General features: G+C 42.0%; 1 protein-coding gene across 5 annotated transcripts in view; it reads right to left on the bottom strand.

Moving 5' to 3' along the window:
- Positions 1–512: 512 nt before the first annotated feature.
- dlg5a (discs, large homolog 5a (Drosophila)) overlaps positions 513–23590 on the bottom strand; it is a 38083-nt gene continuing 15005 nt past the window's right edge. For 2 of the 5 annotated variants that reach the window (XM_044214226.1, XM_044214228.1), the window contains exons 5-34: positions 23229–23412; positions 22080–22339; positions 21504–21816; positions 19894–20124; positions 19393–19577; positions 19157–19282; positions 18063–18195; positions 17778–17905; positions 17513–17688; positions 17260–17363; positions 15997–16089; positions 14715–15758; positions 14058–14178; positions 13812–13956; positions 13329–13462; positions 13099–13188; positions 12097–12265; positions 11310–11387; positions 10129–10291; positions 8920–9053; positions 7512–7676; positions 7188–7371; positions 6229–6377; positions 5322–5492; positions 4479–4669; positions 4221–4364; positions 3861–3988; positions 3515–3624; positions 2759–2868; positions 513–2612 (exon numbers count right to left, since the gene is read on the bottom strand). In XM_044214226.1, coding sequence (XP_044070161.1) covers positions 2509–2612; positions 2759–2868; positions 3515–3624; positions 3861–3988; positions 4221–4364; positions 4479–4669; positions 5322–5492; positions 6229–6377; positions 7188–7371; positions 7512–7676; positions 8920–9053; positions 10129–10291; positions 11310–11387; positions 12097–12265; positions 13099–13188; positions 13329–13462; positions 13812–13956; positions 14058–14178; positions 14715–15758; positions 15997–16089; positions 17260–17363; positions 17513–17688; positions 17778–17905; positions 18063–18195; positions 19157–19282; positions 19393–19577; positions 19894–20124; positions 21504–21816; positions 22080–22339; positions 23229–23412 — 5467 coding nt within the window. In that variant the 3' untranslated portion in view covers positions 513–2508. Of the gene's footprint in view, positions 2613–2758; positions 2869–3514; positions 3625–3860; positions 3989–4220; positions 4365–4478; positions 4670–5321; positions 5493–6228; positions 6378–7187; positions 7372–7511; positions 7677–8919; positions 9054–10128; positions 10295–11309; positions 11388–12096; positions 12266–13098; positions 13189–13328; positions 13463–13811; positions 13957–14057; positions 14179–14714; positions 15759–15996; positions 16090–17259; positions 17364–17512; positions 17689–17777; positions 17906–18062; positions 18196–19156; positions 19283–19392; positions 19578–19893; positions 20125–21503; positions 21817–22079; positions 22340–23228; positions 23413–23590 lie in introns of all 5 variants that reach the window. The other 3 variants (XM_044214229.1, XM_044214230.1, XM_044214231.1) reach the window with 3 other exon arrangements.

Raw genomic sequence — 23590 nt, 5'->3', positions numbered from 1 at the left:
AAACTGCAAAACATGATGTATGACTGTAATGCTGCTGAAGAACAGATAGAGCTATAGTGTCTTTAAAAGTGTATATAAACCTAAAAGTGCAGCTGCTTCTTTAATGTTGAAGCAAAGCCACGTCTTTATTGCTCTCTCTGAGATCCTCGAAGATATTACCTTATCTCAACTCAGAAATTGATGGCCATTTAATCTGCCACTTTTTCATTTACTGCAGCTTTCAGCAAAATGGATTTGCTCATACATCTCTGAAGGACACTGTCACATTTCAGCGAGACATTAACAGAAAATTTGCTTTCAGCTCATCCTCTTCTTTAAAACATAACCTAAATAAAAAGAGGAGACAGAGCAGCATTTTTTTCTTCTTAGGCATTGCCTAAACAGTCCTCTATAAAGTGGTTACCAAACAGGGTTTAGGTCGAGAAAAATGTGAATTCAAGCATTCAATTTTTTTAGTATTAAAGCAGGAGAATATTTTACAAAGACTAACAAAAACTCAGACCGAGTCCATGTTGTGATACAGAAAGAGTTTTATTCTTATGTTAATGTCTCAACATACAAATCACATTCTTTTTAATAAAAGAAAAGTTCAATCAGTACCTGGCATCTAGACCCTTTCTAAAAATACAACCATTTCACGTTGTATCTCGCTCTCTCTAACATATGCTATCTACTCAGAAAAATAGTAACATTACAGTTTGCTTATGCTTACTCTTTTAGCCCAATAGTCAAACTTGTGGACCAATTTTCCTTTGAAAAACTGTGCAAGAATAGATCCCTTTTTAATAATTCAAATAAGAAGTGATCCTTTTTTGTTCTAATTAAGAATAAAAGGCCATCAATGAAATGTAAGGAACTGATGAGAGAGATAAAAACGTGAATTAGTTACAGTAGAAATTATAGTACCTATTCATAGTCTACTGGAAACCTAGGAACAGTTACATGTTTAAGGTTAACAGATAAACAAGTGCAAAACAAAAATAAAAGGATAAAGTTGCCTTAGTGGATTTTGGCACAATAAGATACAGGATATGGTTATGAGGAAGGGCAGAATATTTATGTCAATATTTTTTGCCTCCTGAATAAAAAAATACAATTAAATAACAATGAAAGGTCACTAACATTTAAACAGATCAGAGGAAAATCCTTTAAGATATTACCCTGCAAATTTAGCTTCATAGTGTCTCTTTTAATGAGTACATCAATAAGTGACTGACAACCAACCACAAAAAACAAAAATAAATTCTTTAAAAATAAAAACAAAAACATGCTAATACCTGCTAAGACATGACTTGACCGTCAGACGTTCCTAGGCGTATGACCTAGTGAAAATACATGTAATATATATTTATATATATTTGCTTTTTTCAGATGTATCTGCATACTGTATATGTTATACTCTATATTGTTGTTAAATATATGTTTAAGAGATAGAATGATAGTTACACAGTGGTCTGTCTAGCCCTGGAGTGCATTCTGAGGAGTTAACCCGTTGGCCGCCGCTTCGGCCTACCCTCAAAACCTCACCATTGTCATGCGCTCTACACAAAACTGGTCTCAAATCAGCCCCTAAATCATCTAGTCCATGATGGGTAAAATGATGCACTGGATTTTGATGAAGAAAACTTTCAAAAATCCTCTTAACGTTCTGACTAAGTGACCAGGGGCTGGTTTCAGATCAGGCTTCTTCTCCAAAGGCACTTCCGAAAGGCCCATAAACTGTCCACACACCCAGCTACTATAGAAACACAATGCATAGAGCAAACATCGATGTGTTTTGAGTTTTCATGGCCGTCACTGCTGGCAGTCAGGTCCAGTAAGACCACAGCTACATACTTCAAGAGGTTTGATGCTTTTGCACTTTTGTGCTGAAACACCACGAGGAATGTGATGTCTGATCCTGGCATTCCATTTCTATAGCATCGTATTCATGCTAACAACCAACCATGATTCAACTCAACTGAAATTGTCATTACAATTGTGAACAACAGTCTCAATGTTTTCTCTCTCTCTCACACACACACACACACACACACACACACACACACACTCAACAACAAACACACACAATTAGTTGTCAGTCATCATCAAATGGGTGCATAATTGTAGGGAAACCACAAATGTCATTTGGTACACGGGTGGGTCAGGGGTGGCTGAACTTCATTTAGTGTTGTTGTTTGTGTACACAGGGGGAGGGACACGCATTCAAGCAAATATTGAACACCAATAGTCAGACTCGTCTTTTGACTGTGTTGTAAACGAACGCTTACAATGCAAACTTTAACGTCGAGATCCAGTGCTACTAACTTGCTCCCGAGTACGTCAGAAACAAGGGAGGCTCCGATTATAAATGATAACGAATACAAAATAAAAAATAAAAAACAAATATCAATAATTTACATAACTAGCTCGCTGTAGTGTGCCTATTGGTATAGTGTGAAAGGGTTAATTAGTGTTTGGGGAATGGAGATGGAAGCCGCAGCTTGCTGTAGTGGCAGCCGGTCTCCTCTAGGGGCAGCCGAGTGGAGTCCACAGGACTTTACTTTGTTCTTGATCAACTATAGTCATGATCTGAGTGCAAATGTAAGGGAGGGTGCCACCTTGGACAATACCTGCAAAGAGAAGGTGACTCATTGAAAACAGAGGGAACGTTTATCAGAGTGCATAGAAAGTACTGACTGACCGATAAAAAACACATAATCGGCACATTATCTGTGGTCTATGTTGTTGTTTTTAGATGTTATGATTGCATACAAACCTGTGAAGAATTTGCTGTACTCTTGCTCTATCTTCTGTGCACTTTCAAATTGCTCCTTGGAATGTTTTTGAGATACTTTGTCCCGCAGATAAACCGGATCTTTCTGCTCCCTGTGAAAAAACATGGAGATAGTCACTCAGATTAGATCCTTCTAGGTATGAATCCAACACTAGTGAGCACTTAGCTTTCTTAAATTTTGATTGCTACTAATTAAGATTTCAATCATTCAGAGCTTCTAATACTTAACTGATATCTGCTCATATTTAGAATTCACTTGTTACTTATTTTGCCAGTGAGGGTTTTGGGAGATAAATCTTTTCTGAAAATTAGGAAATTAGGAAAACTATGTCTATTGTTTATCAAGTATTGAGGTACTTGCTTTAAATATGTGACAACAATGCCTGATGAATCCTGGCAAACATTTATAAACATACAACAAATACCAAGTGAAGACGGGATACAACACTGAGACTTTATTTTAGGAAAAAAAGGCCATGTTTAACCAGCTGTTTGGGATTATGCAAGAGTTTGTGTTGTGGTGGGACGCTTTGACTGACGCACCAAAGGGTTGATGGTGGGATGGAGAGTGTGAAGGCTTATCCTGCTCCATCCATCCATCATCCACACACACAGACACACACATGGCGAGGATGCCACGGTACCAGAACAGTGTACAATATGTGGTTCAAAGAAACTAACAATGAAGGGAGATCTTTGTGTGTCCTAATGTGTATTAGGAAACAGGTTGCTACTTACTTAATCTGCTTGGCGTTTTTGTAGCGGACAAAGACAACAATTGGATAAATGTGAACGCTGTGGAGCCTTTCGATGGCGTGCGGGGCAATGTCCAGCAAACAGTGACAGCCCTGTATCCAAAAAAGAAAACAAAACATCACTTCAAAACACGGTTTCAAAAAGGCTTGACAACGATTAACATTTGCTGTTACGAGCAGGAATCTTGCTTTACATTCACTGATATCTAAGATTAAAGCTCTGCAATAGTGATAGCTTATCTTGAGGAAACGCAGAGATAAATGACAAATTGAACCAACTTTATCTTTCCTGATAAAATCTGATGAGAAAGAAAAGCACTGAGAAATACCTTATCTGTTATTTCCTTTATAGAAGCAACAGTGGTCACATCAAAATGGCCACTCCTGCGCTTGTAATCGATGAAGAGGCAGTCTTTGACGCCCCGCTCAATGGCTTGCTGGGATGCCTTCATCACCTCTGCAGACATGACAGAAAGAGTGAACGCGTAAAGAAAATTGCCTATAGGACAAAGCATGGACCGTTGTGGTGTAATCAAATCATAAGATATAACTACCGAATAAACCAACCATCCCTTTTCTGCGGCTCCTTAAGTCATATTGCAGAATTATCAAACAACTATTAAAAATGTAGATGCACTATTTATTCCTCTGATTTGTAGGACTGAAACATCTGGATGAGGTGAACTCACCCAGTACACATCTGCAGAACTTCCCAGGAGACTCTTTGACCAGCATCTCCTTGACGGGGTCAGTGAGCGGCCCAAGGATGAGTACTGGTCGGGGAGATGTGCACTCCACCTTCTGGACCCGCTGGTATGCCAGGCTCACACAGTCTGACACAAAGAACACACAGATCAATCAAATATCCCTTTCAGCAAAGATTTTCATGGTGCCATTTGGGTGTTTGCTGCCGTTTCTATCCAAAACATCTAAACCTTTCTTCTCACCATCAAGGAAGGGGATGGAGTCTGTGCTGATGGCGTCCAGAGCCACCATCTCTTTGCTGTCTTTGGAGCTGCTGCGTTTGTGTTTCTGTTTCCTCCTGAAGAACGATCTGCGGGCTGCTGCAGAGAGAGTCTTACTGGAGTCTTCCTTCATTTCTGTCACACTGTGTCTGCGGTAAAACTCTTGGTCCATCCTACACCACACATACAAACAAAACAACAGATTTAATTGAAGACAAGAAAAAGGCTGTGTGTGCATCAGTGTATAAAAGTAGGACTTGTGTTTTCAGTTTTAGGGACATTTAAGCCTGAGAAGATTTTACATTACATAACATTTTCACTTGAGAAGATTGTTTTACAGATGTCAAGAGACAATTTGTTGCACTAAGGTTAGAGCAAAGGTTTACGTTAGGCATGTAGTTCTGAGTCGAGGCTGGTTGGACAAAATAACAAATCTTTATTGTAGACTCCAGACTCCACTATAGGAGTTCAGTTACAAAAAATTATGATTTTAGCCTTTGATTGGAATTCATTGTTCCAGTAGCCAGTAACAGTAAGTAAGAGTAAGTACAAACACAAAATCGGAATCACTGTATTAGCCAAGTAACATAAAAAAGACATTTTGTTTAGTAACATCAATGCACGTCTACAGCGACACACAATAAGAGGACAACAGGACTTTGCATTAAGTGCAAAAGGATAGTCCAAAACATATGGAAGACAAATGACATTACATAGGATTCCTACATTGTAGCAGTGTGGCGTGGATTGTTGTCACAGCTGTTACAAACTGTCCACTACCTCAAAAATGGATGTGTGTAAGCGTGCATTGCATTCTCCACCCACATGTACTTGCTGGGAATCTGCCCCCTCTGGATCTGTTGTGCGTTCTCATCTAGCTGCCAGGCCATCCAGGTCCCAAAGATGCCCTTTGGTAACGACTCATCCACATACAGGATGTCATCCTTCTTAAAAGTGAGGTCCCCCTCGGCCTCCCCCACCCGGTCGTAAAGTGCTCTGGTGGGAGGGAGAGACAAAGATAGATGGGGAGTTATGAAGAGTCGGGCAGAACGAGGGAGCGAAGGAGCATAATGTTGATAAAGTGAGAGAGGAGGTGAGGTATCAGACAAGAAAGGTGTGAAGAGAACAAGATAAAGGATCAGAGAGATAGAAGGAGAAGATAGGAAGTGTAGAGAAATCTATTGACAGTATAGGCCTTGCTTGCCTCCTGTTGGAGACTCATAAGTCATTGCCGAGCAGCCTATCTGTGATAGTCAGGCAGATTGAGTGTATTTACTGCGGATGACATCACAAGCCCACTTGCCTATATGACAAGTGACTGCGGCAGCTGCGGCAACACGCCCCGACAGACTCCCAACAATAAAATGTGACTATTTTAGAGCTTCATTTTCCATCCGTATACAATGTATTCCTAATGGCCTGGAAAACATTGAGCACTAAAATGGATGCGGTGTTGGGTCTGGCATGTAGTGAGTAGAGAGATTAGATAACCTAAATTTGTGGTGTGATTAGCATCATTGCAGTCACACAGTGGATCTAGGACATAATTGGTTAGATGATGAAGATTCCAGCTTGTCCAAGGGGCACTCCAGTGGTGAGTTCTATATATAGCAGGACAGACAGAGATGAGCCTGCTTGGGGAAAATTAGTGAGGTCCTTTTAGAGAGCGGTAACACATAAATGGCCAACAATTATCTGTTTGCATGTGTAATGTGTATATATATGCATGTACCTAATATAAAAGGCATCTCCTGGGACATCTTTGAGCATGCTGAAGTCATCTGGCCGATGCTGCACCTTGAATGTGACTGTCTCTGCAGGCTTCAGCATCTCAACGTACACCTCTTCTGCCGTCTTATTCTTCATATTCACCGAGTTGTACTGAAAGACAAGAGGTGATGAGAATGGGGGGAAAAAACTGAAGGCAAGTGAGGGTGAGGAGCAGAGAAATTAGCTGAGTATTTACACTCATCTGTGAAATCATTTGCCGTGCCTGTGAAGGTTCCACTAGTAAACTGTTACACATACTCCAAGCTTTCAGCTGTATTAAAGTGTCGCAATATTGATTTGTGCCTTGTATAGGGGAAGAAAACAAACAAGGATGGGAGATTGAAGGACAGACCGATGCTGTGCGGCCTGATGACAAAGCTGCATGGCAATTCAGATAGCAGGCCCTTTGTAGCAGAGAGCTAAGTGGGAGCATGCCAGGAATTGTCTATTATGAATTTGTGGTGCTCTGGATAGATCACCAGCATGGAGTGAGAGAGAACACAGACGAAGAGAAGATCAATGAAGAACAATGACAGACAGGGAAGAAATGCAGGCGCCTTCTGGCAGTGCTTTGAGTCTAAAGTAACAACAGAACACAAAGCTTTGCAACATCTTATAAGAGTTTAGCTTTGAGATCCCTTCAAAAAACAGATATTATACCTACACAACTACACACTAGCCACAGCTATTCCATTTGTGAAACTGAATAAAACTCTGTCTCTGCAGTTACCCACTGGATAAAAATACTTTATGTACTTTGTGAATATGACAAACAAAAACCTACATAAATCATATTTTTTTTGCACAGTATATTGGGCAGTTGCTGATGTGTATGTGCATTATGTGTAAGTCTCCTTACAGACATTATGACATTACTAGGCAACAGGTTGTGTGTCTATGTATGTGTGTTTGAGCCCACACCTCCAGAATGAGGTCCCCAGGAAGCAGCCCATCAGAGCCTCTGGCAGGACTGTCCTCATCCAGGCTCTCTATGTAGACGCCTCGTAGGTTCCCTCCACAGAGTGTGACTCCCACCTCCACCCCGGGCCTGCGCACTGTCACAAGCCGTGGCTCACCCACCTTCCTGCTACCATCAGATGGCATTCTAGAGGACAGCAAGTGGTCAGTTAAGAGAGTTACTGAAGTGTACTTGTGTGGCATGGAGCGAGCATTTCTCTCACACCCAACTTATTATCACGCTGGGATTGTTTTTTTCCTTTAAGAAATGTTTATGTAGAGGTTTACCTGATGAAATTGTGGGGGCTGGTAGTGGGTGTGGTCTGCTTGGAGGAGGGAGTGAGCGTGCCCTCGTCCTGTTCGCTGAGTGTATCGATGGTGGAGTGATTGTCAGGGGTGGCGGCTCCGCTCCCCTGAGGAGTCGACTGAGTACTGACTGGCTCCAGACGGGAGCTGCACCAATAAAAAAGTCAAAATTATTTGTTATAGTTTTGGCTATCTAGGCTCATCTAGGCATGTCAAACAGCTACGTCGTTCATAACTTTTCCAAAAATTGTTGAACTTGAAAGTGATGCAAGAAGATGCTCGTCATTAAGAGGGGTTGCATTAGAAATGGGAAATCTGTGCATAACATAGGGGCTGCTGTTAAGAGTTTTGTTATACTGTAACCATTCTTTGTCTTAAGTCCAAGACAAGAGTCCAATAGAGTTTTCACATTTGCTCCCCTGTTCTGCGCTTTATTAGAGCTATGTGAAGTCTGTCTTGCAACAGTTCAAACTTATTTTCTGACCAAAACAACAAAACAAAAATGTCCAAATCTAGATTACGACCAAGTGTACTGGATAATGCATGGTGTACTAAAGAAGAGTTGTGCAATGCATTTTAATTTTAATGAACTTGCATGGAAGATCAAACTGGTCTGCACCTCACTGCGTGTGCGTTCTCAAAGTTAGAAATTAGTGGCTTATAAGTAAAAAGAAATTGGGGGACTATGGATGCAAATCAGCTTTTTCATATTTACACTGATGCTGTTAAATGCAAATGTTGATTAACATGCAATGTACCCTATAAATAAACAAATAAACAGTACAGAAATGCTTTAGATATTTTTTAGGTCAATTAAAAACAGTGTCGCCATTACATAGTTTGTCCACCAGAGAGACAGGTTTATCTTTCCACTTTAAAATATCTTAAGTACATATTTTGGTCACAATAGCCAAATACCAAAAACTTAATTCTTATCAAAAATAAATGTTATGCGTTTGAATAAAAATATGAATATCAGTCGATATAAGCTGACATTATTTAACTCGCGCATTTCGGTATTGGGCTCTAAATTCTAGTATCAGTTGGACTCATGCGTATTGTGAATATTTAAAGATGAACAGCTATGCAGTTAATTACATCTTTATTCTTGGCACCTGGGTGAACAACTGCTGTTTCAGAGATTCCTTATGTTCATTCAGCTAAATGCAATGAAAATGTAACATCTGGCCTCATCAAAAAAAAAAAAAAAAAAAAAAGATACAAATGCATTTAAAGAACACCTGGCCATATAACACAATATAAATATCCACATCATTCTTAAATTGAAACACTCACTGTAACCAATTCAGGAATCAGCCAAGCAGCACACCTGGGAAACTAACCCCACACTGAACATCTATGGACAATTCTACAAGAAACACCATTTTACCTGGAGCGAGAGTGGTTGCCCAGCTGGTACATGTGTGGGTTGTACTGGGCCATAATGGTGATGGTGTCACACTGCTGGCCGATGATGAGACGAGCTTGCTGCTCCGTGGCATTCCGCAAGTTGATGCCATTATACTAATAAATGAAGTAAAGTGTGATTAGGGAGAGAGTTTTAGGAGAGATGGGGTTGCTAAAAGAACATAGAGATATGAACACAGTATGTGCCAAGTCTATTAAGGGTTATAGGTCATTAGTAGTAATTGGTGGAAAGGATACTCATGAGAGAACACAGAGGATTAATTTTAACACCTATTTTCCAAGTCAAGAAGAGTGCATACTCTATGTTCTGTAAAGAGAGCAGGTGGCCATTATTTGCCTTGCAACAGCTGGAGTCATATTTGCAATTCAGAAGTGCTAAAGCAACGCATGCTTAGTTGTGGTTATGTCAAGTCACAAATTCATATTTATGATTTTTTTGTTTCATCTACACGATGTACCTCAGTCATTCACACAATGAACAGAGTTACAGATCAAGGTGATGTCACCTTGCCACCTTTGAGCTTTAACCACTAATAAGAGAGAAAAAAAAAAAAATCGAACAACTTAAACTACATTTCCATTCATCTTTTACTTAAAAACAGATATGTTTAGAAATTGATTTGTAATGGATTTATACTATTATGTTTTTGGGTCACTGTAAAAATGTGTGCATTGTTCTGGAGCAGACCACTTAGATCATGGCTAGGTTTTTTTAAGGGTGAATAGTGATAGTGAATAGTGAAGAACATCAAAACTAGCTTTGGTAGGATAAATGAATTTACTTCAAACACATTATAATAAACATTCCTACTAGTAGTTTTCTTCTTTTAACTACTCAAACTGTGTACCATCCACAAAAGCAGTACATGCCCTCTTGATGTGACATTCCAGAATTCCAGCTTGTGCAGCCATTTTATATGTAGTGAAAACACCCTTTCGGTGAATGCATTTCAGCAAGTATTAAAATACCACTATACTAATACAGTCTTGTAGGAAGTGATGCCACACAGAATAAATGTATGGTAGGCAGCAAAATGACTGAACCTTTGAAGCAACCATATATTAGTTGTATCAGTATTAGACTCTTGAATTGTTTTGCTCCCTGACATTGCTTTCTTATTTATGCTGCTTGAAGCTATAACCTTTTCAACATACAGTAGGTTATTCATACCTCCAGTAATTGGTCTCCATACTCCAATCCTGCCTGGTGGGCGATGCTACCTCCAGTAACTTTAGAGACAAAGATCCCTCCGTTCTCCCCGCTGACGATGGAGATGCCTAGAGGCTCTGCACCTTTTTGCACAATGACATTGCGGGGTTCCTCCAAGTATGGCCTGCTGGGAAATAGGAATGTGTATAAATGAACAGCATCCAATAAAAGCAGTTACCAGGATACTACACAGGAGCAAGATGAGAGGGTGAGGTAACATCACAATTGGACTGACCAACTTATTTATAGCTCTGGAGAGTTACTTGCTACACAGGCTTTAGCTCTAGTTTTACAAAATCATGTCTGGTCCAAATTATAAGCATTATCAATAGAAAGACGAAGTTGTGTTTAAAGAATGTTTGAGCCTGAGCTTACATTTCCCCCCAGGCCTGTGAATCGATCATCTCTCCAGAGCGCCACTTTACACCTGGCTTACAGAAGATAATGGACAGGTGTAGAGTACAGAGGCACTGTGTGCAACATCATAAAAGCACAAGCAAGTGAAATCCTTTCACATGAAGGGGATTTGCATGAACTGTGTGTGTCTTTATAACAAGTTGGCTTCAGACATGGTATACAATTCCATGAAGGCAGATAAGAGGAATGGACTGGCAGCCAGAGACAGGGGTAAACAGAGTGGTGGTGTACAAACAAGACCATGACCCAGAAGCTCCAGCCTGAATAATAATACCATTGCATAACATACATACTGCACCACAAAGGGTGACTTGGCTCAAGGCCAAAATATACACATGCATATTGACCATGTCGACATCATAGGGCATGGATACTACATGCAATATCTGAGATTCAAGTGGGTTTTCCGACATGGAGGGAGACAAGTGCAGACATATAAACATAACACTGAAAATTCACCAAGTGTAACTAATCAATTTTTTGTTTCCTAAGGCACTAATGTTGAGGCATGCAAAGAACTAGCAATCTGAAAATTAAACCACGCTCTTGTGGATGGTGAAAAACATCATAAATTCTCCTTTTGCATTCCAAATAATGCAAACTGCACGAGTCTATTTTGCCCCTCTGTATTATCTACCCAACGGCATTGAAGCATGTGAACAACGTGAACTTGGGGGAAGGGTGGGGGCATTCCCTTGTTTGTAGCACTGTGAGGGAAAACGAACCTGAGGCTCCTGAGAGAGGAGAACCTCGGCCTTGCAGCCAGAGGAATCCTTAGAAAAGATCTGTTACGGTAAAGAGATCTGGAAGCGGAAGGTTGCAGAGAGGCGGGAGGAAGATAAAGAGGAGAATGGAGGACATCATATAGAAACAGTAACAGTGAAAAAGACTGAAAGGTGTCGGCGATACAAAATGAGACAGAAATGTTTGAGGAAAGAATAAAATAAAATTCCAACAAACTGGCAGATCACTGCCGCGTTTTTAGAAACAGCAAGAAGCTTCCGTAAAATTATTAAAAGAGTTTTAATAGGATTTCAATCTGAATTTCAATGAGGGATTGCATCGCTCTGACTATGTGGACCTGTTGCCTGGCAACATCTTTTGAAATTGCCCTTAGGGATCCTCCTAGGCTGACGTAGGCCATATTGTACCCGCTTCTGAAGTGATCCTTATAATTATACTCTCTATCATTCACCTAACGTGTTCACCAGTTGTAGAGCCATTTTCTCAGTATCCCAGTCATATAACAAAGTCCGCACTGAACAACTAGACACCAATAATAATAATCTGATTTATATTCTGAACAGGTCAGCTGGACAACTTCTAATTTGCCAATGTCAATTTTTGAAATACCAGGTCAGGAAATTGGTCAAAAATATGTTAGCAAGCTAATTTGCTGCAGTCAGCAGCATCACGATAGTGCAGATTTGTCATCCAGCTGGGCATGAACAGTTAATTTCTGATTTATTGCTTTTTAAAAGTTTTATCTGTGAGCACTTGTTTCCATCATACCTGTCTTTCTTGCGCTCCCCTATTGGCACAGGGCTGACTGAGATCCGAGGTAAAGTGGAAATGGAGCCTTGTGATTGGCTGCTGGCAAACGAGGAAGTCTCCAGATTGAGTGGCGATTGTGGAGGCGTGATGAGACTGGGACTGCTACACTCAGAGTGCGAGAGGGAGCCTGGATTTAGGGGAAGAGGAGAAGAAAGGGACAGAATAAGGGTGTTTGCAGTTTAAGATGACACTTAACATCTCGCATGAAGATACACTTCTGGAATGCACACTGAAATCTGATTAGAATTGCAACTTCACACCATTTTGAGATACATTTTATAAAAAGGACAGTAAACACCTCATCTCATTCGTCCCACATCCGCAAATATCCTGACACTTCTTTTCTGACAAGGATATTGCTACCAGAGCTGTCTGTCAGCAGTTTGTTGCTTTTGGTTTCTATATCTGTGTATGGAAGCTTAGTTTAATCAAAGAAGCTTGGAAACACTTAATGTAAAAAAAATAAATAAATAAATAAAATATGGTTCTAACCACCGGAAGAAGAGGTTTGGGTAATCAGATTTTGAATTGACTGGAGACTATTAGTGTCTGAACACTATCTGACCACTATGGATGCACATTAACACGTTGTTCAGAGGAGATAAAAGTGTCAAGGCTTAAGAGACTGAAAGGTTCAAACATGTTGAAAAACTGCTTACACTGATGATCAAAACTGGCTAATTCAGGTGTTTGAATGAGATTTCCACATCTGAAGATGAATTTTAAGGTGGTTCCGGTTTCCTTCTGCCAGTGCTGTAAAACTTAATAGGACATTGATCTTACAACTCAGGGAGCCTGACAAAGTTAAACCAGGCCTGGGGGGTTGGGAAACAGACTTAAAAAGAAAAAAATATGGCTAGATCTATAGCTGCTGCTTTGCAGTTTGATCTAAGGGGCTTTAAAGTGCTTTAATACTTGTGTGGTGAGTGTAAAGTGTGTTTTTACAAGTGAGCGCAATACCTCTGTCTGACCCCAGCATGGAGCGGGGGTAGCGGGGAGTGGAAGGGATTTTGATCCTCTCTGCGCGGTACTGGACATTATTAGAAGAACCTGGCAGAGGGATGAGATGATACAGAAATGAATGTTGTGACATAATATCCGAAAAGAGAAAAGGGACATTGTGTCTGTGACCTTCGTGTGTGTGTGTGTGTGTGTGTGTGTGTGTGTGTGTGTGTGTGTGTCAGACTGACCGAGCCGTGCGGTGGAGGGCAGTGAGTTTGTACCGTGTGAAGCTCTGCTGCTGCGTGATGATGAGGATTCAGAGTAGTCACTCGTGCGCTTCTGCTGGCTCAGGTCCAGGCTCAGACGACCCTGGTGTTGTGGGCTGAACAGACAAAAATGCCTTAGGAAACAATCATATAATTATGCGTAAAATGCTTACACAATTATTTGAACATGCACGATATTTCACAGTTCAGAGTGAATTAAACTGATGGGCTGAGCTGAATCACAACTGCACAATATCAAAGCAAAGCAACAGTAGAAAATTATTTTCATCCTAACCCAAATTTAATTATGTGATTTTGCCTTTGGGAAACAGGCTAATTAAAAAATATTAGTCATCATGACAGGCCGCATCAGAAACACTGAACCGACAATTAAGGAACCCTCGACATAAACCACCAGTCTTAAAACAGGGGTCAAGGAAACGGTGAGTGTGAAAAGGAGGTAACCTGGTGTGTGTGTGCTGGTGACATATCTGGGAGGCGACAGATGGACAGTTGCTGGTATGAACGCGGTGACTGCGCACGGTGTACACTGGATTCCTCATCACGGCCGTCACAGCGGGGCAAGGAGAGAGACCCCGGTGGGCTGAATCTGACAGAGCACAGACGCACCGCCATGTTAGAAAGGGGGGAGTCTATCATTGTGGTGACAGCATGTAAGCGTGTGTTTATGTAAACATTTGAGAAACTCACTAGGAGGTAGGGTGCCATTGTAGACTGTGGGGACAAAGCCGACGCTGTGCCTATGGGAGCGGTTGGGGGAGGAACGCAGCACGTCCCTGGGCTCTGGCGAATGCTCATCGTTAGAATAACTCTGTGATTAATGACAGAAACAATTGGTTACCATTTTCCCTGCAGGGTAACAAAACACCATTATGTATTGGGAGAAATCCTCTACCCTTTGCTGGACACAAGTACCATATGAGAAAAATGACAGAATGAACATCCCACAACAGTAAAATGAACATTTATACCCCCCCTGCTGTGTGCTTCAGGGCCTGAAGAGGTAGACAGGCATGCTTGTCTGAGCCCCAGGCACTGACTCAGCTCCTGGGCTGGGTGGCTGTACCAGTGCTGAAGCATCAATCACGCCGACACGCTGGCTAAGAGGCAAGTCCCAGAGGCATAACTCTGACGGGGCTGTAAATTCTATTACAAAGTGGATGCTTTGGTCCACTGGGATGATTTGAAATGTTGGTCCCATTTTGAATTCAAACACTTCTCAAATACATCATGTTCTCATCTCTTTATTAGAGAAGCAAACTGCCTTGAATTGGTGCAGGGAAAAGGCAAAAGAACATTTCTAGAGGAACAAAGGCATCACATTTTTGAGGCCTTAAATAGACTCACTTGGAAGGTGGGAAGAGTGATGGTCTGGGGGGTCATCCTACGTCGAAGGGCGGGGGCAGATTTAGGGCGCGGCCTCTTCACCTCCGGCTCCTCCCCTCTGGTTCGGCCGATGTCTTCATCACATGACTTCCTCGAGGTCAGGACCTTGCCGTCCAGGAAATAGTGGTTTCCATTCCTATCTCTTTCTCGCTCGCTCCTCTCTCTGCTCTCTCCTGCTGCCATGGAGATGACAGCCTCTCCCTTGCCGTCTGAGGTGATCGTGCAGTCAGAGGCAGAGCTGCTTTGATGTTTGTGTTTGAACTTAAAGGAGTCACTGCGAGTGGGTGGGGTTGGAGGGGTTGGGGTAGGGGTGGATGAGGAGGAGAGGGACTCTGTCTTCGAAGGCTGTGGGGAGTGGGAAGCTGCAGCAGCTACTGCTGCAATCTGGTTGGCTGCCATGTACTCCATCTTAGAGGAAGGCGTTTCAGGGCGTTTGAAAGTGTCTGGGTCAAAGATGGACTTCCTCTGCTTGGGCGATTTGTAGATGGAGAGCTGGGCTGCTGCTGTGACTGGACTGGTGTTATCTGGTGAAACCGACATAGCTCCCACCATCATCTTGGGCCACGTGCCCCCACTGTGCTTCTTCTCCAGGGTTGTCTCCATTGTGATGCAGTCTGAGGGAGAGACAGGGTCAAAGGGCAAGGAGGAAGGCGCCTTTGTGTAAGGACAGCACTCTTGGAAAGCACTGGGCCCATAACGGCCAGTGCCCAAGTCAGAGGCCAGTCGAAGGCTAGTGGCATGGAGGGAACCTGTGGAGAACGGTTTGCTGATGTCGCCGTACACCTCATCAGATTCACCTCTGACCTTCCTCCTCTCCCCAGAGATGCTACTTGTGCTGGTGCTTCCATCAGGGCAGAAGATGTCCGTCTGTGTCGAGCTGTTGTGTTTGAGGTTGCGGCTGTTCCGGGAGTGAATCTCTGACAGGTGAATGCGCCCATTAGACTTTTCTGATGACTCACGCAGGTTCTCAAAGATGTTCTGGCCTGATGTGCTGTGAGGGAAGAACTGTGGCGAGGACAGATAAGAATTTTTTTAAATACATAAAACTATAATAAATACATAAAACTATAAATACATACACTGGCAAATTAATTGATAATGCATTAGATAATTCAGTTTTCACAAACCACACAGCTGAAGTTGTAAAATTGCTATGTAGGGAATATAAAAGTAGAAAGAAAGCTCTTGAAGATTTTTGGCATAGGTGTAAATAGAAAAGGAGCTCAGAAAGAGTGTGGCCGACCTTCATGAGAGAGAGGCTAAGAGAGTCCCTGCAGCTCCTCAACAGAGCCTCACACTCTGTCACAGATTTGTTATCCAGAGCAATGCCATTTATCTGGGGAGTAGAGAAAGACATTGGAAATAAGGACAGGTCCTTCAACACTAAAGCAATGCACCTTAGTCTTTTTGATATTCCTCTGAGGCGGGGTAAGTGTTGTATGTCTTGTGTGGCAGTTTTATCAAAATAGACGCACATCGACAAATACATACAGATGACATATCTCCTGAACATGAGAGTGCCAGGGGCCTGAGATGAGTCTCACTCTGCTGTGGTGTGGAAACCACAACATTTCACACTGCAATCCGCACATTTCCATTACAATTGGCTTGACTTCAAAGATGGGTTTTTTTTGTATTTTTTTAACAGTCAGAGATATTAAAGAGCAAAGTGAGTAATATATTATCATTTAGTTCTAGATTTATCATCAAAGAACTTTCTGCTTTAACTTAGAACAAGTCTGATACATTTTATCGAGCATCTCTGAGCTCACCTCTGAGCCACGGAGCTCAGCTACTGACATTCAATTGTATCCCATGCATATTTCATTGCAGATTTAGCACTGTGGACTTTTTTTTTTTTTTTTTACAAACGCAATTAAGCATTTAATAAGTTATATATAACCCGATACACTAATGTGATTAACATCCACAGGGGCATGATAAAACCTGATACTCTTCCACGATTAAGATCTCTTAACGCACCATCTGTACTTACCATTGCTAATTGTGGTTGCAGCTGAGCTATCATTTGGCATATCAGTTCCCTGGCTACATGGAGGAAACTGCTATGCTGCTAAATGGTGAGCAGAGCACAGGCTTCATGCTTAATTTTAAACTAACAGGAGAGTTAAGATTTCTGCTGCTACTGGCAGATTAGCATAAGAGACAAGGTCACTTTTGAAAGATAAAGATGGAGATGCATAGTTTCATTTCTGAGACTTGTCTTTTCTTGTGAATATATTGCAACCGTGTGTGTGAAGACAGCTCCACCTAGCCCTCTACAGCTTTTGAGGATTTAATCAAAGCAGGAGCCTCTCCTTATGCTTCACATACTCAACCAAATCCCACCTTATCTGACTTTTGGAGTGTGGATACTGGAATGGAACAAGGCCTGGATTAGAAAGCCACGGGAACCTGTGTGAGCTGTAGTGTGGTAGATGTGGAGGAAGGGAGTATAAAAAAATTTAATTAAAAAGAAGGATTTCATAGGAGCTAACAGACTCACAGCAATCAGTCGGTCTCCAACTGTGAGAGAACCCTCCCTGGCTGCTGGACTGCCCTGGACAATGGCAGTGACAAACACGCCACTCTCCAAACCAATACCACTGTCTGAGATACAGAAGAGAAAATGGGGTGAAAAACAAGAAAACATAAAATAACACTGAAGCATAAGCAGCCACAGCAATGAGAAAGAAAAAAACTTTACATCTATTTATAAGAAATAAAAAATGTATAAGTAATTTAGTACTTTAATATACCTTTGTGTCCCACGAGGTTGATGTGAACAGGAGTGACGAGCCTTCCTCCCAGAGACTTCCTTCTTCGTACCACCATGTTGATCAGTCCTCCACCATTAAGGACAGCCTTCACCACCTGCTTCCTGTCCTTATTGGTCAAGTCGATGTCATTAATCTTCAACAACCAATCATTCACTCTGGAAACACAAGAGGATGGATGATGAGGCATTCAACAAACTGTTAGTCCAGAAAACGACACAGGAAAGCTTCTTGAGACAGTTCATACCTTAACCTTCCATCTGCGATACTTCCTTTGTCCACCCTTGTAACAAATATTCCACAATCCCCTGGTAAATACGGATCATTTACCCCCTCAGCGATATCAAACCCAAGTGCCTTCAAATCCATGTCATCCTGTAAAAGGCAATAATATAAATGTCAGTAAATTCATTCATTTTGACAAACTTATTTCAATATCATCAAGTTTTTGGCTTTAGAGCTGTACTGGCTCTCAGGAGACTAGCATGTCACCAAATCACTCTCAGTAATAAGAGCTGAGCACTGCTCTTACCCTGTCTTTCTCAAACTCCACCACCTCTGTCTCCCACTCCAGGGAGTCTGTGTCGATGGCGGAGTCGTGAGAGCTGTGGGCCATTAGCTGACAGAACCGGGCCTCCTTCTCCAGCTGGCTCTCCATCTTCTCCCTTAACAAAAGAAGACATTGCACACAGAGTCAAAGGTCAGTCACTTGAGGATGGATGGGCAGAGACAACAGAAAGAAAGAATCGCACACAACCAGTCTGACTACTGGAAAAGATTTTTCTAACCAAAAGCACACTGTTCTTCTGTTTAGAATAAAATTACAGTGTGCATTATGGATGTATAATCCAGCCTGAATTCAAGGGGGGTTGCATCTACAGGGATAAAATAACATGCAGAAAGTTAGAAAGTCTACACGTTTGACCTTCTTGTATCTTTTTGAGTGTCTTTCAAAATATTTCTTACATCCTTTCTCACACTAGTAAACACCTTCCCTTTTGTAGTATAGGGAATCTAATTTATATTTGCTCATAAGAAAACTAAAAGTAGAATGCACACAATGCCCCACTGTCAGTAAGATATATGGTGTCCTACTGAGGCATGCCTTAAGGGTAGCTGTGACATTAAAACCCCAATCAACCATTGTTCTTTATAGAGGATAGAGGAAGAAACTCTCAAAGTCACAGCATACTGCATGCTCCATACAGTGCTCTGACTCAAAAGTGGTTGTCATATACACTTCAGCCAGCAGAGGGAGCTTTTACATGCAATATAAACATGTCCATATGAGGGGGGAAGAGACAGTGAGAAACCAAATGTGTATGTGTGTCCAAAACACTGCAGCTTTTCGGGATTACACTTTTAATCTGGCCATGTGGAAAGGGTGCCAGACAAACAACTGAGCTCTATGATGTCTCCAAAGGCAAAATATCACAGTTTACACCCTGCCACACACTGAGTACAACAGCTTATAGAGACAAAGACGACACAGGAAGCCGAGTAGAGGCAATGTAGTTCTGTGGTTGCTCAAATACAGAAGAAGAAGATTTTCCTTGGATTGCGTATGTCAGTCTTTCCTATCATTTTCATCATAACTGAGGCTTCAGAACCGTGGTGAAGACTCACTTTAGTTCTTTGAGCTCTCGCAACGCATCATTCTTCTGTTTCCTCATATCGTCCAAGTTACGCAGAGCATCGGCCAGATCGCTGACTGCCCGGTCCCGTTCCCGCCGTAGGTTATCACACAGAGTCCTGGGGAAGGAGGGGAGAGAGTATTAGCCAGTGATTCTATAAGATCTGCATCACTTTATGTGCACTCCGACTCTGTCAGGAGTCTTTAACAAACCCATACACAGACTGACCTTATGCTCTCCCTCTCCGCCACGATTTTGTCCCTCTCTTGAAAAGCCCAGTCCCGTCGACATTTGGCCACCTCAGCCTCCTGTGTGGCCTCCTTCAGTTCCTGGGACATGGCCTCATACTGTTTCCTCAGCATCTCAATCTCTTTATTGGCTCGTTCAATGTCCAGGGTGGCCGAGTCTTGTTTCTAAGAATATTGAGTATACATGAATAAGATTATGGATTATTCATTGCGTTTCCATTTGTTACAACATCCTCAAATTTACAGTCTTTACAGGAGACTATCCAGATGTGTGACTTTCAAACAAACCACAGATCATCTTTAAGTACAAAGGTTCCAGTACATGCGACCTGCAGAAGAACTGTTAAGAGGGCCATCTAGTGGGCAGACAGAGGTCCAGAAGTGTCAGTGCCATACTGTAATCCACCAACTGACAGCTCTTTATCATGTGTCTAACCTTTGGCTTTATACTGTGAAATCTAAAGTGTGGTGCATTTGTTACCTGTCTGGCCTGATAGTACTCTCGGAGCAACTGATCCCTTTGAATGATGGCTTCCGTCCTCTCCTTGCGGGCCACGTCCCTCTCCTCCCTGACCATCTCGATGTCCTTGCAGGCCTGGGTCAGCTCCTTCTGAGCCTCGGCCTTGTCCTTCACCTCGTGGCAGTACTTCTCCAGCAGCTCGTTCCTCTCGCAGATGGCCCTGTCGCGGTCCACCAGTGACGAATTCAACTCCTGTCACAGAACAAAGGGGGGCAAAATGGAATGAGGGCATCTCAACACTATGAGTCATTAATGCGATGTGAGAAAATTATTTGAGGGCCAATGCAGAGTGGCCCTACACTAGTTATGAATCTCTTTTGTCTGTCAACCAGTGTTTAGAAATATTCTTCAAAAAGGAGGTGGCGGAGCTGAACTATTTTTGTGCAGTGTCCTCAATGAAAATGGCCTTTGATCCACTGACTGAAAATTAGATGCCTGGCCCAAGTCATGAAAAGATGCATTAAAAACCTGACTGGTTGATATTAAATTCTCACAGAGGAAATAGTTTACACAGTAACTGTCAGTAAGACAGTAAGCCTCTTGGGGAAGCTGTGATGAGTAATGACTAGAACAGTTTTATTCCAAAATGCTTTATATCCAATTTTTTATAAGAAGTTATTACTTAGGAAATAGGAATAGGAAAATACATTTATTTTCGCTTTCCTGCCAAGAGTTAGATGAGAAGATTGATACCACTCTAACGTCTCTATGGTAAATATGTAGCTAGAGCCAGCAGCCAGTTAGCTTAGTTTAGCAATAAAGACTAGAAACAGGGGGGAAAACAGCTAGCCTGGTTCTGTACAAAGGTAACAAAATCCACCTACAAACACCTCTACAGCTCACTAATTAACACATAATATCTTGTTTGTTTAATCCGTACAAAAGCTGAAGTGTAAAAACAACAATTCGCTGTTTCATGGGGTGTTATGTGTCGGACTATTTCTTGGCCACGACCAGTAACTTCCTGGAGTCCTTGCGGGATGCATAGCAACTGAGACCGGGCAAGAAATAGTCCACCACATAACCATTTTGGATTAAACAAACAAGATATATGTTCATTTAGAGGTGCTGTAGGCAGGTTTTGCTGCCTTTTGGACAGAGCCAGGCTAGTTGTTTCTGTTTCCAGTCTTTATGCTCAGCTAAGCTACCTGGCTGAGGCAGCAGCCAGCTACCTTTTTAATGTAGAGACATGAGCGTGGTATTGATCTTCTTATCTAACTCTTGGAAAGAAAGCGGGTGTTCCACAATATCAAACTATTCCTTTTAAGTTTTTTGTTTAACATATGTTGTTTATAAAGTCTATAATATATCGTATTTGGTGAGTAAAAGTTTAGTCATCACGTCATTCAATAAATTCTGTTTGATATTGTCCAAAATATTTGATATATTGTTTGATATTGTTTGTGTTTATTGTTTGTGAGAATTTATAAGAACAGTTGTCATGATGTTTTTTTATGAAGCGTGCATTAGCTATAACTGAAATATAAACTAAAGTTGTGTACATTTCAGAAATACTTTATTGATCCCCGTAGGGAAACTCTTTCGATTTGATACATTCTTAAGCTTGATACCTGTCTGAGTGCCTCCAACTCTTCACTGGCCACCACTCTCTCTGAAGAGGTGTTTTTCAGTCGGGTCTCAGCTGCCTCCAGTTCTGTCTGCAACTTGTCCAGCTCCTTGATCACCTGGTCCCTCTCACTCATAATTAGTCGGTACTCGTTGAACACGGAGTCCCTCTCTTCCTTATACTTCTCGCAGTCCTTGGCTGCCTTCAGCTGCAGGTTCTTGTAGCGTGTCACCTCTGACTGCAGGCGCTCCATCTCTCTCTGCAGCTCCTTATTCTGAGCTGAGGACTTGTTCAGCTCCTGTTGCACTGAATCAAACCTGGGGAGGGCGGAGGATGATGGTGTGCGTTTTAGTGAACAATTTTATGAGATGACCATATAAAATGATATGCTGATATGAGCGACACTCAAGCTTCAGCCAGCACGTGTTCCTATGTGTGTGTTCAGGTGAAACCAGCACAGGCTTGAACCACAATATTTACTACATATCAATAAGTGATTTTCCCTGGAATATAACAGTGCTCAGTTTCATCTCATGTGTTTTGTTCTCTCTCTCTGTGTGCAGCCAATAAATGCTTTCACCTCCTCATTGACGTGGAGCACTGTTGCTGGTAGTGCATGGCTGAGTCTCGCTGTTTGAGCAATGCATCCATCTGCTTCTGCAGCCTTCGGTTCTCCTCCTCTGCCTGCTCCAGGCGGCTCAGGTCTGTGTTATGGTTAGCCACTTTCTCACTGTAGCGCTTGCTCAGGGCATCATACTCCTTCTTTACACCCTCCAGCTTGTCCATAGCGGTGTCATACAGTTTGTTTAACACCTCTGACGAGCCCTTCTCTCTCATTACCTGGTAAGGACAACAAAAGTCATATGAAATGTCATAAAAATCAGATGAAATTGAACTAAACCTGTATTTGCTGTGCCCCACCTTAGCAGCAGATGGCATCAATGTTTAGGCAGGATTCTATTTTTACAGTGCAAGCAAATCCTGTGCCAGCTTAAACAATAGCTTTTATAAGGGTAAGTGAATTTCTAGAACTGCATTTAGGCACGAAAATAAAACTGAATGGCTAACCTGCAAAATGAACAGTTTTATGTATAAAGTGTGTCCTTCAGACTGCATTATTCATTATCTGTGAGACTGGATGTCTCATTACTGCAGGTCTTACTGATATAGTCCTCCGGATTCCTGACAGAGCTGCTGTGACCTGAGGGCTGTATTGACCTCGTCTACACAGCATACACTGCATATTATACACTGATCTTGTAGCTACATGGTTTGGGTCAGTGTGCCCTTTGCCCAAGCCCCTTTCTTCTGCGCTTGCCCTTTTCAGAAATGCTCTGTATGCATTTCCCTCTGCTTGGCTGCCCTGTGCTCTTAACCACTGCACTGTTCCCATGGGTGCTGTGTGAAACAGTACTGCACAGTAGTCCAATATGGGTCACAGCACACTTGTGCTGTTTAGAACAAAGTATTCAATGCATACAAGGCAACATTGTATGACTTCAAAATGTAAAGTCATGGAACTATTAAAAATGTATGATGCATCTTTGCCATATCAGTAAATAAATCTCTGAAGGCAATTCCTGCCCTTATAACATCTGGGCAGCTACAGCAGACGTGTGTGTGTGTGTGTGTGTGTGTGTGTGTGTGTGAGTGAGTGAGTGAGTGAGTGAGTGAGTGAGTGAGTGAGTGAGTGAGTGAGAGAGAGAGAGAGAGAAAAAAAAAATTGTACCTGTTGTTGTTGTAGCCGGAGGTCTGCCAACTCTTTCTGGTCTTGACAGTGCAATCGTTGGAGCTCCTCACAGTTCTGTTTTAGGTGGTTGTGCTCTCGGACCAGTTGGGCGTTGTCCCTCCTGAGTGTCTCCATCTCCTCCTTCAGCTGTGTCTGTTCGCCCAAGACGCGGCTGTGCAGCATGCTGGGAAGAGGAAACAGGTATGTACAGGGAGATACATTGTACATGCAAATATACATAACAGAAAGAAAGCTTTGATGATATTAAGAAAACAGGGGCTTAAAACCCAGCAGGGGAATTGTGTAGGCGATATGCAACAAGTAAAATTGAAAAAATAAAGTAATTTCAGGAAGTAATTTAA

The sequence above is a fragment of the Siniperca chuatsi genome, linkage group LG11 (assembly GCF_020085105.1).
Source record: "Siniperca chuatsi isolate FFG_IHB_CAS linkage group LG11, ASM2008510v1, whole genome shotgun sequence".
NCBI lineage: Eukaryota > Metazoa > Chordata > Actinopteri > Centrarchiformes > Sinipercidae > Siniperca > Siniperca chuatsi.
Note: the sequence above shows the minus strand (reverse complement) of the source record. Positions and strands in the feature narration are given on the sequence as shown.